The sequence below is a fragment of the Crotalus tigris genome, unplaced genomic scaffold (assembly GCF_016545835.1).
Source record: "Crotalus tigris isolate CLP2741 ecotype Arizona unplaced genomic scaffold, ASM1654583v1 scf7180000024341.3516292, whole genome shotgun sequence".
Taxonomy (NCBI): Eukaryota; Metazoa; Chordata; class Lepidosauria; order Squamata; family Viperidae; genus Crotalus; species Crotalus tigris.
In genome coordinates this window covers 44,559-59,337 of record NW_024100511.1, presented here as the reverse complement: position 1 = coordinate 59,337, position 14,779 = coordinate 44,559, and the positions used below count along the sequence as shown (strand labels likewise).

The 14,779-nt window shown below is 44.0% G+C and overlaps 1 protein-coding gene across 5 annotated transcripts in view; it reads right to left on the bottom strand.

The window, feature by feature from the left end:
• The window catches only part of LOC120300466 (ADP-ribosyl cyclase/cyclic ADP-ribose hydrolase 1-like), an 89,925-nt gene that overhangs the window by 42,046 nt on the left and 33,100 nt on the right, over positions 1-14,779 (bottom strand). For 3 of the 5 annotated variants that reach the window (XM_039326520.1, XM_039326519.1, XM_039326522.1), the window contains exon 6: positions 933-1,025. The exons of the other annotated variants lie outside the window; for them this stretch is intronic. In XM_039326520.1, the coding sequence (XP_039182454.1) occupies positions 933-1,025 (93 nt within the window). The remainder of the gene's footprint in view (positions 1-932; positions 1,026-14,779) is intronic. 5 annotated transcript variants of the gene reach the window in all.

The window sequence follows — 14,779 nt, the reverse complement described above, 5'->3', positions numbered from 1 at the left end:
TAATCCCTTAATTTAGGTTAGAGTTGAGGTGACTGAATGGAGCTGACCATTTACTGGCCAGATGCAGTGGTGGGATTCAGCCAGTTCACACCAGTTTGGCAGAACCGGTAACTAATTTTTTGTTGCCCAGGCTAGAATGGACTTCCAGAAGTGACATCCACACAGAGAACTGGTTGTTGACAGATTTGAATCCCACCACTGGTCAGATGCCCTTCCTGGTGCCATGCAGAGTTTGCAGGAGATATTTTTTCTTTGTGCCCTAGAAGAGAAACATCTGCCACTATCTAGGATTCAACTCTCAACCTTTCGAGTGGGAGACAAGCATCTTCACCACTAGACCATCATGTTGCTCATGCAAATACTGATAATAGTTGGGTGAAATAAAGGAAATCCAGAGAAGGAGGGAGGTGAGAAGTTTCAGAAAATAATCCCATTGTTGTGATGGAAGTGAGGGTCTTTTGTGAGGAAGATACAGAGTGGTCTGTTGGTGGTATTGGGTTCAGCTAGATGCAGTTCTATTTCCTTTTTTTTTTTCTTATCTCTTGCTTTTAATTGGGGGGGGCTTATTCCTCATCCCCTATTTTTTATTTTAATGATGTTGCTTATGCTAAAAGGAAATTGTAATTGGTAGCTATGAATGTATAATCAATAATCTGTGGTAAAATGGGCAGTCAATAAATTTAATAAATAAATAAGTAAAATAAAAATTCTTTTTAAATGGTGTTTCAACTATATTTCTAAAGACAGTTCATTACATCTAAGGATGAAGAATTCAATTTTAGGGAAAGACATCCAAGAGACACAAGAAGTCATTTTGATATATGCTGTTTTATTTATTAAATTTATATAGCTGCTCATCTCACATGTGTTATCCAGAATGGTGGCAATAAAGCAGTGCTACTGTATATTCTGCATGGGCTAACCATACATACCTCTGAGGTCCATCAATGTCATGCATTAACCAAATCTGCATCTTGGAAACATCCTTTGGGTTTAAGTTAACTATTTCAACACTGCCAAAAATGCTGAAAGAACAGAAGCAGAGAAACACATTCAAAACCTTTTCTTGCTTAAACAAATATATCAGGCCAAAGTGTTAAAATATAACTCCTTTGCTACTGGATGTATATTTCTATTTTCAGAAGAGAAAAAAGACCCTAATTTGGTCTTTCTGGGTTCTTATACATTCTGATGGATCTGTATACTTGCCATACGCAATGAATGGTGGATGAGCCTTGTCTGCTACTCATCATAAAATTCTCAGCCATGGGGAGAAGCTCACAAAGAAAGCCAAGAAGAAAAAAAAGGAACCAAAGATGGCATAGCCAAAAAGGACTTTGCTCAATTTTGGCATTAGCAAAATGAACAGAGCATGGCCCCAAATCTTAAGGGATATCCCCTACCTTGTTCTCACCTAAGGTTATCTATCCTCTTAATCATGCTGTATGAGTTTTCGTGCAAATATTATTATGATTGTAAGCCTCCTAGAATTACTTTATGGAAAGATGGGCGGCCAATGAATTTTATAAATAAATAAATATTAATACTAATTTATTTATTATGAAGGCCCTGCATTTGTTTTGACACTTTAGGTCAATGGTGGCGAACCTATGGCATGGGTGCCAGAGGCAGCACTCGGAGCCCTCTCTGTGGGCAGATGTGCCATTGCCCCAGCCTTGCCTCCCCCCATGATCCCCTCCTCACCAGCAGCTCCCCTGGAGGAGAATCACCCCCGACGTGGCCCATGCGAAGCAGCACAGCCAAGGACATGGCAGCCAGGCAGCATAGACAAGACTCTGCTCTCATACCCTATAGCCCACAGTTGATGCTTCGGGGTGCGGGCAGAGGGTGTGGCTTCCATGGTGCTGCTGGGTGATCTGCGATGGGCCCTGGAGGTGGTGAGTGGCCCTGTGGGCAGGCGGGGTGGGGGTGGAGCGGAGGTGGGACCAGGTTTTAGGCACTCGGTCTCTAAAAGGTTCACCATCATTGCCTTAGGTCAAAAGGAGGGGCTTTATTTTCAAGGGGAATATTTCAGCAGAAGGAACATACTAATGTTCAGAAAACAAACTTGCAGCACTGTATTGGATGCTGGTGGACTGGGCAGGGGGTGGGTGGGTTTCAAAGTGGGAAGAATAGCTTGGTGCTTTGCATGGGAATGTTAGATTCTGGCTGACTGAAATCACTCTTTCTCAGTAAATGTTCTTTTGATTAACCACATGGTGTCAAGAGTTATACTTTCCTGAGAGGGCCAGGTCCTTACATTAAGTGGAATCTACAATAGTGGTCAAACCCAAGAGGAACCCACCTCTATTATGGGGACCATGCAAGGAATATCTGCACAAGACAGTGACCAGGAGGAAGCAGAGTACTGTGGAGAAGCCTATACCAAGGCTTTCCCTGGGGTGGATCTCTCCAGGTGAACAGAGGAGGTTACTGGCCTGGGAAATTCATTGAAACCCAGGTGGTCCATTGGCATTGGGAAGAAAGATTAATGGAAAGGGAGGGCTAAAGGAGTAACTTGATCATGCTGACATTCTCATGAAGCAAGCCATACATACCATGATGGAAGGATTCCAGACCCTCAAAGCACACAAGACCCTAGGCAGAATGATCTCTGGGGATGCTTGTCAAGCCCTAGAGGAGGATGACTGCAGGAGAGCCTCACCATTAGACACTATTAGGCAGGAGTCTCAGCAATCCCAGCTGGGGCAGCTGCAACCATGGGAGCAGCGCAGAGGGATCCTACCAGAACCATCACACCAGGGGGTGCTGCAGCCACAGGCCCACAAAGAAGGAAAGCCCCACTGCTGGTGTGAAATTTGATGGGGACTCCCAGCAACTGGGATTTTTTTCTGGCCCACATCTTAACCTACATATAGGAGTATGGGCCAGACATCCCTACCAAAGGTGCCAAGGTGAGGTGTGTTGCATTGGCACTGGAAGGAGCAGCCACTTGCTGCATGATGATAGCACTCCATCGTTGGTTTGAGGACCCTCTCTGACTGAAAAGTCAGAGACCACATTAAAACTGTGAGACAAGGGTGCAGAGCTGTGGTGGAATACACCAAAGAGTTCCACAACCTGGCATACTGACTCGACTGGTCAGAAGACATCCTCATCAGTTGTTTTAAAGATGAGCTGAACAACAACCTATACCAGTGGTGGCAAACCTTTTAGAGACCAAGTGCCCAAACTGCAACCCAAAACCCACTTATTTATCACAAAGTGCCAGGGCTGCATCAGCATTGTGGTGCCCTCATGGGGGGCGGGGGGCATGGCCCACTGGGTGGGCATGGCTGCAGTGGTCACGGCAGACTGGGTGAGCATGGCTGGGGTCAGGGCAGCAGGGTCCAGTCCCCTGCCATCTCTGGGGCATCCCTGGGGGGCCCAATGCCACTTGCTCGCTCATGTCCTGCCCTGTCACTTCCAAATGCCACATGCTTGCTACTCTGGTGAACTCTGGTGGGGCAATGGCATGCAGACCCACAGAGAGAGCTCTGAGTGCCACCTCTGGCACACGTGCCATAGGTTCGCCACCACTGACCTATACAATGCTTGTGTGGCAAAAGAGGTGTCTGCAATCCTGCACAACTGCTGCATGTTTGCTGAGGAAGTAGAGATTGACCAAGCCTGAAACAAGTACCGCACAGCGAGATCCTGGAAGAAATACCCTCCAGAGAAGAGAGAAACAGCTAAACCCCAAACTTTGCAAGCCAAATCTACACGTGCTTCAAATGTGGCCAAGAGGAACATCAAAGTGCAGAATGCAAAACTGGCTGTCCAGGAAAGAAGATCAACCCAAATCCCAAGAGGAGGCCCACTAAAGTGCAACCACAGACCAAAGAGACAGTGCTGAAAGGAGTGGAGATTGTGGAGTTCATTCCATCACCAAAAAGAGCCAAGGGAACTCCGACTCCACCAGACAACAGCCAGGGGTTAATGGACATTGACTCTGACAACAACCCACTGGTAAATAACTCAGTCATGCCATCCCAGAACTGAGTTTCCCTGGGTCTTGGTTGAAAGCTCTATTAGACTTGGGCTCCACCAGATGCTTGGTAAATCCAGCACTGTCAAGAAACTGGGAATTCGACTGAGATGGGTAAAAGTCTTGGTGGCATTTTGTTAGCTGGATGCCTCTATCATGGGGGGCATTCCAGCAACTTTTGCTACTGAATCCATAAGAATGCAGATGGGGGCACATTCAGAAGTCATGAGTTTCATAATCGCACCTGGAATGGAAAGATTCCTAGTCCTGGGGCTAGTCTGACTAAAAAAGTGGAATACTTATGTGAACTAGAGGAAAGAGCTGCTAAAGTTTCAAATAAACTGCTCCTCCTAAACCCGAGGCAAAACTAGTAGGGCGACTATCCTGAAGCATGAACTAGGGGCTGTCATGCAGGGGAAAAACCTTCCTGTCATCCCCAAAGAGTATTGAGATCTCCAAGAGGTGTTTAGTGAAAGGGGCTTGGATGAATTCCCCCCTCATAGACCTACTGACTGTGCTATAGAAATCCTGCCCAGTGCCAAATTGCCAAAACTGAAACTCTGCTCAATGACTCCCAGAGAGCTGAAAGAACTCTGGTTGTTCATTGATAAGTACCTGATTCAAGGTTTGATTCAGCCAGCTCAATCCCAGTTGTGCCCCCAGTGCTATTCCAGGAAAAGAAGGATGGGACCCTTCATCTATGCGTGGACTGTAGAGGTTTAAACATAGTACCCCCTACCTCTGATGAAAGATATACTAGCCCACCTCACCAAGGACAAAAACTTTACTAAACTGGACTGACTTGCGGGAGGCATATTAGCATGTGATCATCAAAGAGGGGGATAAATTAAACTACTTTCAATTGCCCACTGGGTTGCATCCAATTCAAAGTATCCCTTTCAGACTGCAGGGAGCCCCAGCTATGTTTATACAATTGATTTATGAGGTTCTGCATGATGGGCACAGTACTTTAGCCACTTTGACTTCTCCTTGCACTATCCCCCTAGGGAGAAGAATTTTCTGGCAGATGTATTGTCACGTATGCCGCAATACAATTGCTCCAAAGCAGAAATAATCAAACCAGTGTTCCTGTCTCATCAGTTGGCTGCTCAAGTGATCACCCAAGCCCAGGAGAGAGAAAAAGTTCCTATACCCAAGGATGTGACCTCTGCCCTAAAAGCTGCCCCAAAGGATGATAAATGGCTCCAGAGTCACAGCAATGTTTGCTCAATCCAAGATTGGCTAGCCTTGGAGGGGGTGAAGCTCTATGTTCCAGAAATTCAGAAACTCGTGGTTTTGAGGAGTTGTCATGACTCAAAAATGGTGGGATATTTTAGTTTTGTGAAAACATTACACCTAATCAAGAGACAGTTTTGGTGGCCGTCGCTCAAAAAAGACATTGAAGGCTAGTAGAAGTAGTGTATACCTTTTTTTAATGAAAATTATCAGCACTTTTGATCAGTGACGTCATCAAAGTAAACAAGCCCACGTGCTGATTACGTCAACAGGGCACAGCCCTAAAAGGAAGTGACGTGCTCAGCCCCCACCCTCCGGATGTGACGTTTTGGCCTAATCCCATCAAGATTGGCAGGCAATCCTCTGGGTACATGATTAGGTTAACCCTAGACTAATTCTATGGACGTTCAAAACCAAAAAGAGCTAAGTAAAGTGAATAATTAGCAGAGGCCTGTGTTTTTGGGGAACAAGCCCTACTTTGGGGAGCTGTTAACCCTAGACTATTTCTATGGACATTCAAAACCAAAAAGAGCTAAGTGAATAATTAGCAGAGGCCTGTGTTTTTGGGAACCAAGCCCTACTTTGGGGAGCTGTTTGTGTTTTTGGGAAACAAGCCCTACTTTGGGGAGCTGTGAAATAAAAAAATAAAAAAAGGCTTTTTATTAGCCTAACGATGCTTTGAATTTTTGTGGAGTTTTAAAAATCAGTGCCTCAAAAGCTGGGGGAAAAGAATCCCCTGAAAGGCAGCCAGAGCCTGCATTTAACCCCCTTTTTCTAAAAGATATTTTTTCTGAAAGGTATTTATTTCTAGGTGGCTTTAAAAGCATTTCCTCGAACGCAGGGGAAAAAACAAACAAACACAGCCCCTTTTAAAACCCACAGCTGGTTTTTACTTTTGTAAAAAATCTAAAGACACATATTTTGCCATTTGCACCCTGAATAAAATTTATTCTGCCCCCCTCCCCACTATAGCAAAAGACAAGGAATATTAACAGGAATTAAAATGCTCACAAGAGGCAAGCAGCCAACCAGGCTCACAAGAGGCAAGCAGCAAGCAGCCATGCCTCTCTGTCTGCTAGTAAAAAAAAGTGGGGGTTAGGCCTTGTTTGGGACGTGCCCGGGCATGTCATGCTCCCCGTGATCTGGGCATGCGCAATGCTCAAGGGCGTGTCATTGCAAGGGGCAGGGGAGTTTGTGTGGGCAGGCCTGAACAGCTAGCGATTTAACCCCAGCAGTCTTTGAAGATGGCAGCCTCTGATGGAGATTTGTTTGATGTAAATTTGACCCCCAAACCACCCAAGCGTGGGCGCAGAATAAGAAAAGGACCTGAGTTATACAGTTTCATTGAAGAGAACAAACTTATAAAACCTTGTTATTGCAGATTCTGCAAAACATCAAATGGTAAGTAAATATGTTTTTATTTATGATAATGTAAATGGTGCTGGAGCGGATACACCGCTAACAGGATGTGCTTTATATTTTGCAGACTCTGAATTAGTAATACCTAGACAGCAAACACTTCAAGACACCCCGCTTTTAGATTCCTGTGGTAATCGCCGTGGTCAGAAAGCTTCTGCAGATTTCTCTGATCTAGACTGTAACAGGGATTATGAGCTACCCCAGAGACCACGCTATCTACCTTGTGAGTTAAAGAGCTGCAATTTGTGTAAAGACTGGTTTGCTTGTGACTGCGGACGTGATTTGTGGGGCACAGACTATTATAAAATAGTATTATCTTCTGATTCTGATAGTGGTGATGAGGGATATTTTTCTGATGGCAGAGCCGTGCACCCTCTGAATTCTGTATAACCAATAAAAGACTGTGTTAATGTCAACACTTGAACATTTGTCAGTGGTCTTTCAGTATAACGATGCATGAAAAGCTTTTAAGTCGTATTTATTATACTCCGGGGTGTGTAGGGAGTTATGGAGGTGTGAATGCCCTTTTTCAGGAAGCTAGAAAACATGATAAAAACCTGACCATGAAGCAAGTCAAGACGTGGCTGTCAAGGGAAGACGCTTATACGCTTCATAAGCCTGCAAGAATTAATTTTCCTAGAAATAAAACAGTAGTGTCTGGCTTAGATCATCAATGGCAGGCTGACCTCATAGATGTCTCCAAATTTTCTAAAGAGAATCATGGAAAAAAGTACATCTTAGCAGTTATCGATGTGTTATCTAAATATGCCTGGGCCTCCCCTTTATCTGATAAAACAGGGAGGGAAGTTACATCCGCTTTCCAGAATATCTTTCAAACAGGACGTGCACCCCGAAAATTACAGACAGATGCAGGTAAAGAGTTCTTGAATATTCCACTGAAGAAACTTTTAGCACGTTACGGCATTCATCATTTTGTCACTCATAGCGAAACTAAAGCAGCCGTTATAGAGAGGTTTAATAGAACCCTAAAAAACAAACTCTGGAGATATTTCACAGCTAGAAATACCCACCGGTATGTGGACATTTTAGCAGATACTATTCAGGGGTACAATAGCTCTTACCATCGTAGCATCGGTACTGCTCCTAACACCGTAAATTTGTCTAACGAAAGGGGTGTGTGGATGAGGCTTTATGGGGCAACTTTAAAAAGAAAAAGAAAGGAAAAATGTCTTAAGATGGGGGATCATGTCAGGGTATCCAGACTGAAGGGTAAGTTTGAAAAGGGCTATCAGCAAACCTATACGGATGAGATATTCATCGTCAAAGAACTGCAGACAAGGGGGGAAAGAGCGGTGTATAGATTAAATGATTACACTGGTGACCCTGTAAAGGGGGCTTTTTACTTTGAGGAGCTCCAAAAGGTTCCTGCTGACCAACAGCGCATATACAGAATAGAGAAAATTATCCAAAAAAGAGGGCGGGGGAGACACAGAGAATTTCTAGTCAAATGGACTGGATGGCCAGAGAAGTTCAACAGTTGGGTTAAGGAGACTGAAGTACAACATCTTTGATATGGCAGAGTTTTACATCACCCTTCCCAGCAATGCGTCAGCAGCAATTTTCCCCCAAAACAGAAATTCTAATTTTACTATACAATTAGCAAGATCATTGGATCTTCCAGGGTCATGGGAAGTAGGGCTAGCAGAGATACAGTATCCGCATAGTTGGCACACATTAACTTCTCCTGGATATTTTGAAATTGCTAATGAGAGAAAGAGATGGCATTTTTCTTTGAGAAGCGGATACTATACTAGCATCCGACAACTGTTAGAAAATATGAACAAGCTTATATCAAGTGCCAAGGACGGCCCTAAGACAACCCTACAGTATGATGCAGTGGGTCGAAAAATTAACCTTAAAGGTGATGAACCGCATACCATTCTAGTTAGCGGAGAACTTGGACATCTGTTAAGTACGTTCCCTGGATTCAACACCTTATATGTTTACACAGACATTGTAGAGCTCCAGATAGTGGGTGACTACTATGTGCCATTACTGCGCTGTGTGCCTGTGCAAGGGCAAGACAATGATTTCATCACAATAACCTATGACCGTCCACATTATGTACCAGTCAGCAAACATCACATCGATACCGTTACTATAGAAATCAAAACCGACCAGGACAAAAACGTGCGTTTTTATAACGGGAAGGTGATTGTCAAGCTTCATTTTAGGCCTCGGAAAAGTGAAGGATGGTTGTAATCAAGGAGCACGGGAACCCTCAAGACTACGTGGCTTACTACAGGGCACAAGCCGGTGGAGGCCTTCCAGGCTTCCGAGGAGCCCCCATTATGTACGGGACAGGGTTAGGGGGTCTGTTCCGTGGGCTTTTTCGAAAAGCAATGCCTTTTTTGAGGCGTGGGTTAGAAATCATTAAGCCGCATGTGAAATCTGCTGCCAAAAACATTGTCAGAGATGTTGCGGGGAATCTTGTATCCCAAGTTGTTGATAGGGGGCAGGCTGGATCAGGGTTGTTCATAGCCAGGAAGAATTATGCATCGGGCCCGCCTATTCCGCTTAAAAAGAGAAGACTTGTGAAAAAGGCCCGTCATACCAAGAGGAGACGTGCGCAGAAGAGGAAGCTCTGTGACAAGGAAGACATATTCTAATACAATATGTCATTTATTCATTCTGCTTCAGAGGAATGTGTTAAATCAGAACTGGATCTTTTTCAACTGGCGCCTACACAGACCAGTATTGAAAACAGTACCTATGTCGAGATCCCTCCTTTATCAGCACTAACACCCAACGCACCCCTGGAATTTTTTATCACAGGGCATGGTGAACATTACACGGATTTAAACAACACTCTGCTGTATGTGAGTTGCAAGATTGTAAAGGCGGATGGGACGGATATTGATGATGGGGCAAGGGTGGGCCTGACCAACTACCCTATAGCATCACTATTTAACCAGCTGGATGTTACTTTGGGAGATCGGCTCATTACACAGAGCCATCATTGCTATTCTTATCGGGCCATGATTGAACTGATTCTGAACTTTGGTAGTGATGCACTGGGTACCCAATTTACAGCTGGGGGTTTTTACAAAGATGACTCAGAACTCATGGAGAGTACTCTACTGACAGCTGCTGGGAACTCCGGTTTCAAAGCGAGAGCAAGACACACGGCCGGTAGTCGTAAATGGGATTTGCTAGGGCCTCTGCATAGCGATCTGTTTTTTCAAGACAGACTGCTGATTAATGGCGTTGATGTGAAAGTCAAACTCACAAGAAGCAGAAATGAATTTTGTGTGATGAAGGACGGCAATGAGAATTATAAAGTGCAACTCCTGGCAGCTTCTCTCTTTGTAAAACGTGTAAAAATAGCCCCGGGAGTGCGCCTTGGGCATGCAGAAGCTTTGCTCACCTCCAATGCCAAATACCCCATTGATCGAGTGGGGATGAAGGTTTACAGCATTCCTGCAGGGAGCCTTGTGTGTAATCAGGAAAATCTATTTCTGGGGCAGCTACCTAAACAATTAGTGATTGGGTTTGTGGACAATGCATCTTTTAGTGGGGATTATGAAAGAAACCCGTTCAATTTTCAACACTGCAATGTCAATTTTTGCGCCCTGTATTGTGATGGCGAGCAGATCCCTGCAAAGCCTCTCCAGCCTGATTATGAACACGGTCTTTTTGTGAGAGAGTACATGCAGATGGTGCAAGCCACGGGCAAAGGCATGAAAGACAGGCCACTGATAATCAGCCGGGAAGAGTTTAACCGAGGGTATACTTTGTATTGTTTTGACTTGAGTCCTGATCAGGGGTGTTCTGAGCACTATTCTTTGATCAAGAATGGTAACCTCAGAGCCGAAATTAGATTTGCACAACCCCTCCCCAACACCGTCAACATGATTCTCTATGCAATTTTTGAAAACCTTATTGAAATAAGTCACACAAGGAATGTGCTTTTTGATTATATGTGAGTATGGACACACTGCAGCTCCTCCAATTGTTCTCTGGAAATACTGCCTTTCTAGGGGTCTACCCTTGTGATCTGCTACCCCAGAGACATATCTCCAAAAGACCTTTTGGATTAATTGTAAATACTCACCCTCACACTCTGCCTGGTGAACACTGGCTGGCCCTCTACTTCCCATCTCCTGGATATGGGGAATTTTTTGATTCTTATGGAAGACCGCCGGATAGCCCTGACTTTCCTGGCTCTATAGTGATGTTTTTAGAGCAGCAAGCTGAGAAGTACACATTTCACCAACGTCAACTGCAACACCCCAGCGCTGTGACCTGCGGGCAACACTGTGCGTTTTTTCTACTGAACCGGACTAAAAGGACTATGAAAATATTTTAAAGATGACTATGAAAATATTTTAAAAAGATGTACTCCAAAGCCGATATTAAAAATGATCAAATGGTAAAGCTGTTTGTAAAAACTATAAAGGTGGGAAGGGGGCTTGGAACCTGTAACCGTCACCAATGCATGCAGACATGCATGCCTTATTGTAAAATAAAGAAGAAGACTTAAATGTTTTTACTTGTTTCACTGTGTTTTTATTCATTTTACAAATTGAGCCAGTCACCAAACTTGAACCTACTTCTAGGATTTAATGTCCAAGGGCTAGAGGGGGTACCGGTAATCAGAGGCTTCTGAGTTCCAAAAGGGGGTGTCATAACAGAGACGGGGTTAGTAGCAGCTTCATCCTTAACAACCAGAGAATCTTTCAACTTTTCTATTTGCTCTTTAACAGTTGTAGATCCCAACACAGAGGTTGGAACATTCACCTCGGCCATAGCATTCATAAAGTCATCCCAGCCTTTAGGTTTCCGCTTCTCAGTAGGAGCTCGGTGTTGTGAGGCTCCTTTTACCAAGTCTAAAATATTAGTACCAGGAATAGGGACCCCTTTGTATAAAAAGGTACCACGATCATCCCAGGTTGAGACGTCCTGATGCTGCTTCATTTTGTTCAGTAAAAGTTCTGCATTTTTCCTGTAACGGGTGCTCACACCCCTTAGGATCTCATCCATCGCTGTGTCCTGCGGAGATGGCTGTGGCGACTGTTCTGGTAAAGTTGGAAGTGGTCGAGGCTCTTCCGGTGGATAAATGAGATTCAGTCTGTCCTTTTCAGATTCATTTTGCCTGGTCAGTCTTAGATACCTCTGCAGTGTAGAATTGTAGAGCTTAATCTTGTCATCCTCAGACAAATCAGCTCTCTGAAGAATGGTACGCATCTCATCATCCAACCGGTTAGTGGCTATAGCCCCCATAGTAGGGGGCCTACCCTGTAGTTGCTCCATCTGATGACGCGACACCAGGTACATTTTTTCAGCATGATCCATGGTTTATCCAGCTAACAGGCTAGTCAATAGCAGAATAGCTATCCCTAGTAAGGGCCCGATAAAACCGCCCGACTGAAGTATGATCTTCTTCTTCTTTTTGAGTGAGACCTTTCTATCACTCAACTTTTTAATGACCCCTTTCTTTCTCTTTAGAGACCGGAATTGTGAAGGTTTCAGAGGAAGGTTTCCTTTTAGGGTGTTCAGAGCTATTTCTGCTATTGCCCCCACCAGGTCATTGTTAGCATTGCATAAGATGGCTTTTCTCTGTCTTGGTCCAGCCTTTACTAAGATTTTTAAAAGCCCCCAATTTCTACGTACCCTCTCTGACATCTTAAATGAACTAGCGCTAGGGTAACTGAGCTACTGCTTTTTACACTTCTTTTTCATTGTGTAAACAGTAGGCCAATCAGGCGGGAAGAGGCCTGTTCTCAACCTGTAGGATTCTGGAGTGGTGGCTGCCAAATCTACCAAAAGGTACCCATGTGGTTTGCGAGTGGCATCTTGGAATACTTCTAAAAAATACTTTGTGTTAGTGGGATACATTTGTCTGGCCAGTGTGACAATTTGCATCTGATCACGGGGGCTGCTGAACAAAACCAAATATTTGGAATTCAGAGCTATTGTTCTCATTTTCTTACCTTGAAAGAACAGGTTTTGTAGTATGAGAATAATGCTCAGGTTTCTGTGATGGACGTACTGTGTAAAAGCCTTCTCTATTTGATCGCTGTCACCGGCCGATGCCATGAGATCATCTATCACAGCTAGAGTGATTTGTTTTGGCGGAAACAAATCATCATCTTCAAAAGAAGACGGAAGCCCCTCCATAAACTTAATATAAGGAATTTTATTAAGCAGTTCTTTGTACAGAGGTTGCCAACAACTATAAAACCATACAATATTTTGAGGCATTTGAGACAACACAACATAACCATGTTCTAACATTTGTTTGATAAAAAAAGATTTGCCAGAATTGGACGGGCCGCTTATAATACAGGAGAAAGGGTGTACAAATTGTGCAATGTTTTCCGCCATCCTTAATAACCGTAAGGCAGCGTACAGTAATCCTCACTCTTTAATAACCTTTTATTATACACTACTTTTAGAGTTTTTCGGAGGACCCGCGTTTCTAGGGTCCAATTTTTCTTAACCCTAACAATCCCCAACTGCTCTACCCCAATCTCCTTTTTTCTCTCTGCACCAGACACACAATAATCATCTACCAAATCTTTCAAGCTGTCAAAATTAACCTTGTTGCTATTACCACAGTTTAGCGTGATCCCCTTCACTTTTAGCACCGTTTCCCCGTTGGACAAAGCATAAGCATACGTTTTGGGACCAGCCGCAACAAACTCTGTTATCGTAGTGTTTGGTGGAATCTCACTTGTCAGCTGTCCTAAATAATCACCCAAAGGAGGTGTCCACGCCCCCTCTCTACTTACAAAAATGACTGAATCGGTGTCATGGTACAGGCACCTATCGCCCAGCCCATCCAGTAGTCTGTATAATTCCAGCCGGGCATAAGCAGTAGTAAAGCTGGCGATAAATACATTAGTGCATGTCGATTTGGTGGGGTGGTTCTTGGCTGTTTTCCATGTCACAACAGCTGTCTCTGTATCCACAAACTCACATGAGGAAACATCATAATAGGGCACAAAAAGGTATTTGAATAAATCCTCAGGGTTTGTCACCACGGATGTGGTCAGGTGATTGGTGCTCTGACCAAACTTGCCCCACAGCGAATTTAAAAACAGCTTGGCAATCTGTCTTTTAGCAGGATTTACTTCAATGTGGTCACGTCGTAAGCGGACACCTTCCATCTTTTCATAATCCTGAATATATTGCTCTTCATCCTGTTCTGTTTTGCACCAGTCAGGGTAACCACTGGCCTCCTGTTTCTGTCTGAGATGCGTGTTCATATAACCTGAAAATAGCTCATTTGATGTTCTTTCAAAATGCCAGATCTCATAGATTTCAACAATTCTGTAACCTTTTTCTAAAGCTACATTCAATTCAATGGTACACCATGTCCCAGTCAGAGCTCTTTCCTCATCACTGTGTTTACAGGGGGTGGTTTGCAGTTTTTCTGTGCAGGTTGCACACAAACTAAACATTAATTTGCCCCCTGATTTGTGGGGTAGGATTGGGAAATAGAGATTCCTTGGTGGGTACACTTTGACTTTGGCCAACCCAAAATATTGCTTTATGTCCCCAAAGTTTTGGTAGATGATTTGCGGATGGCCAATTGGGTACTCCTTGGTCTTATTCACAAACGGGTACAAACTGGTGAAATCATAGTATAAGATTTGTTCACCGGGTTTTGGTTTGTAGTACAGGCATGTAGCATTTGTTCTACCACCAAAAAAAGCATCTCGAGGATTCAAAGGAGTTGGGAGCTTATTCTCAACTAGAAACTGCTTCAAAGAGGTGTCATCCTCCACCATGGCCCTCCATTCATGTTCCCAGATGCAGTGCACAGCATACCCCTGGCCCCTGAGGTACTCTTCTTTAATCCTAGTACGATTGTGCAGGCCTCCATATATTGAATCAAGTAATTTGTTGAAGTCTTTTTCAGAGTAGCAGACAGGGCACCCATGAAAAAAACACCCGCGAAATTCAAAAGCTGTGGGAGTTCCATTTATGACAGCAAAACCATCCAAAAAATATTTGCCTACTTGCTTTTCACCCCCCTTCAGAGCATGCTGGATATTGAGATTCTCAGTGTGCTCTATATGCAACAACCATTGAATCGCTGGAGCTGAATACCTTTTCTGTGTCTTGTGATAATTGTCCAAAGGAGCTAATGCAATGGTATAGCTCTTC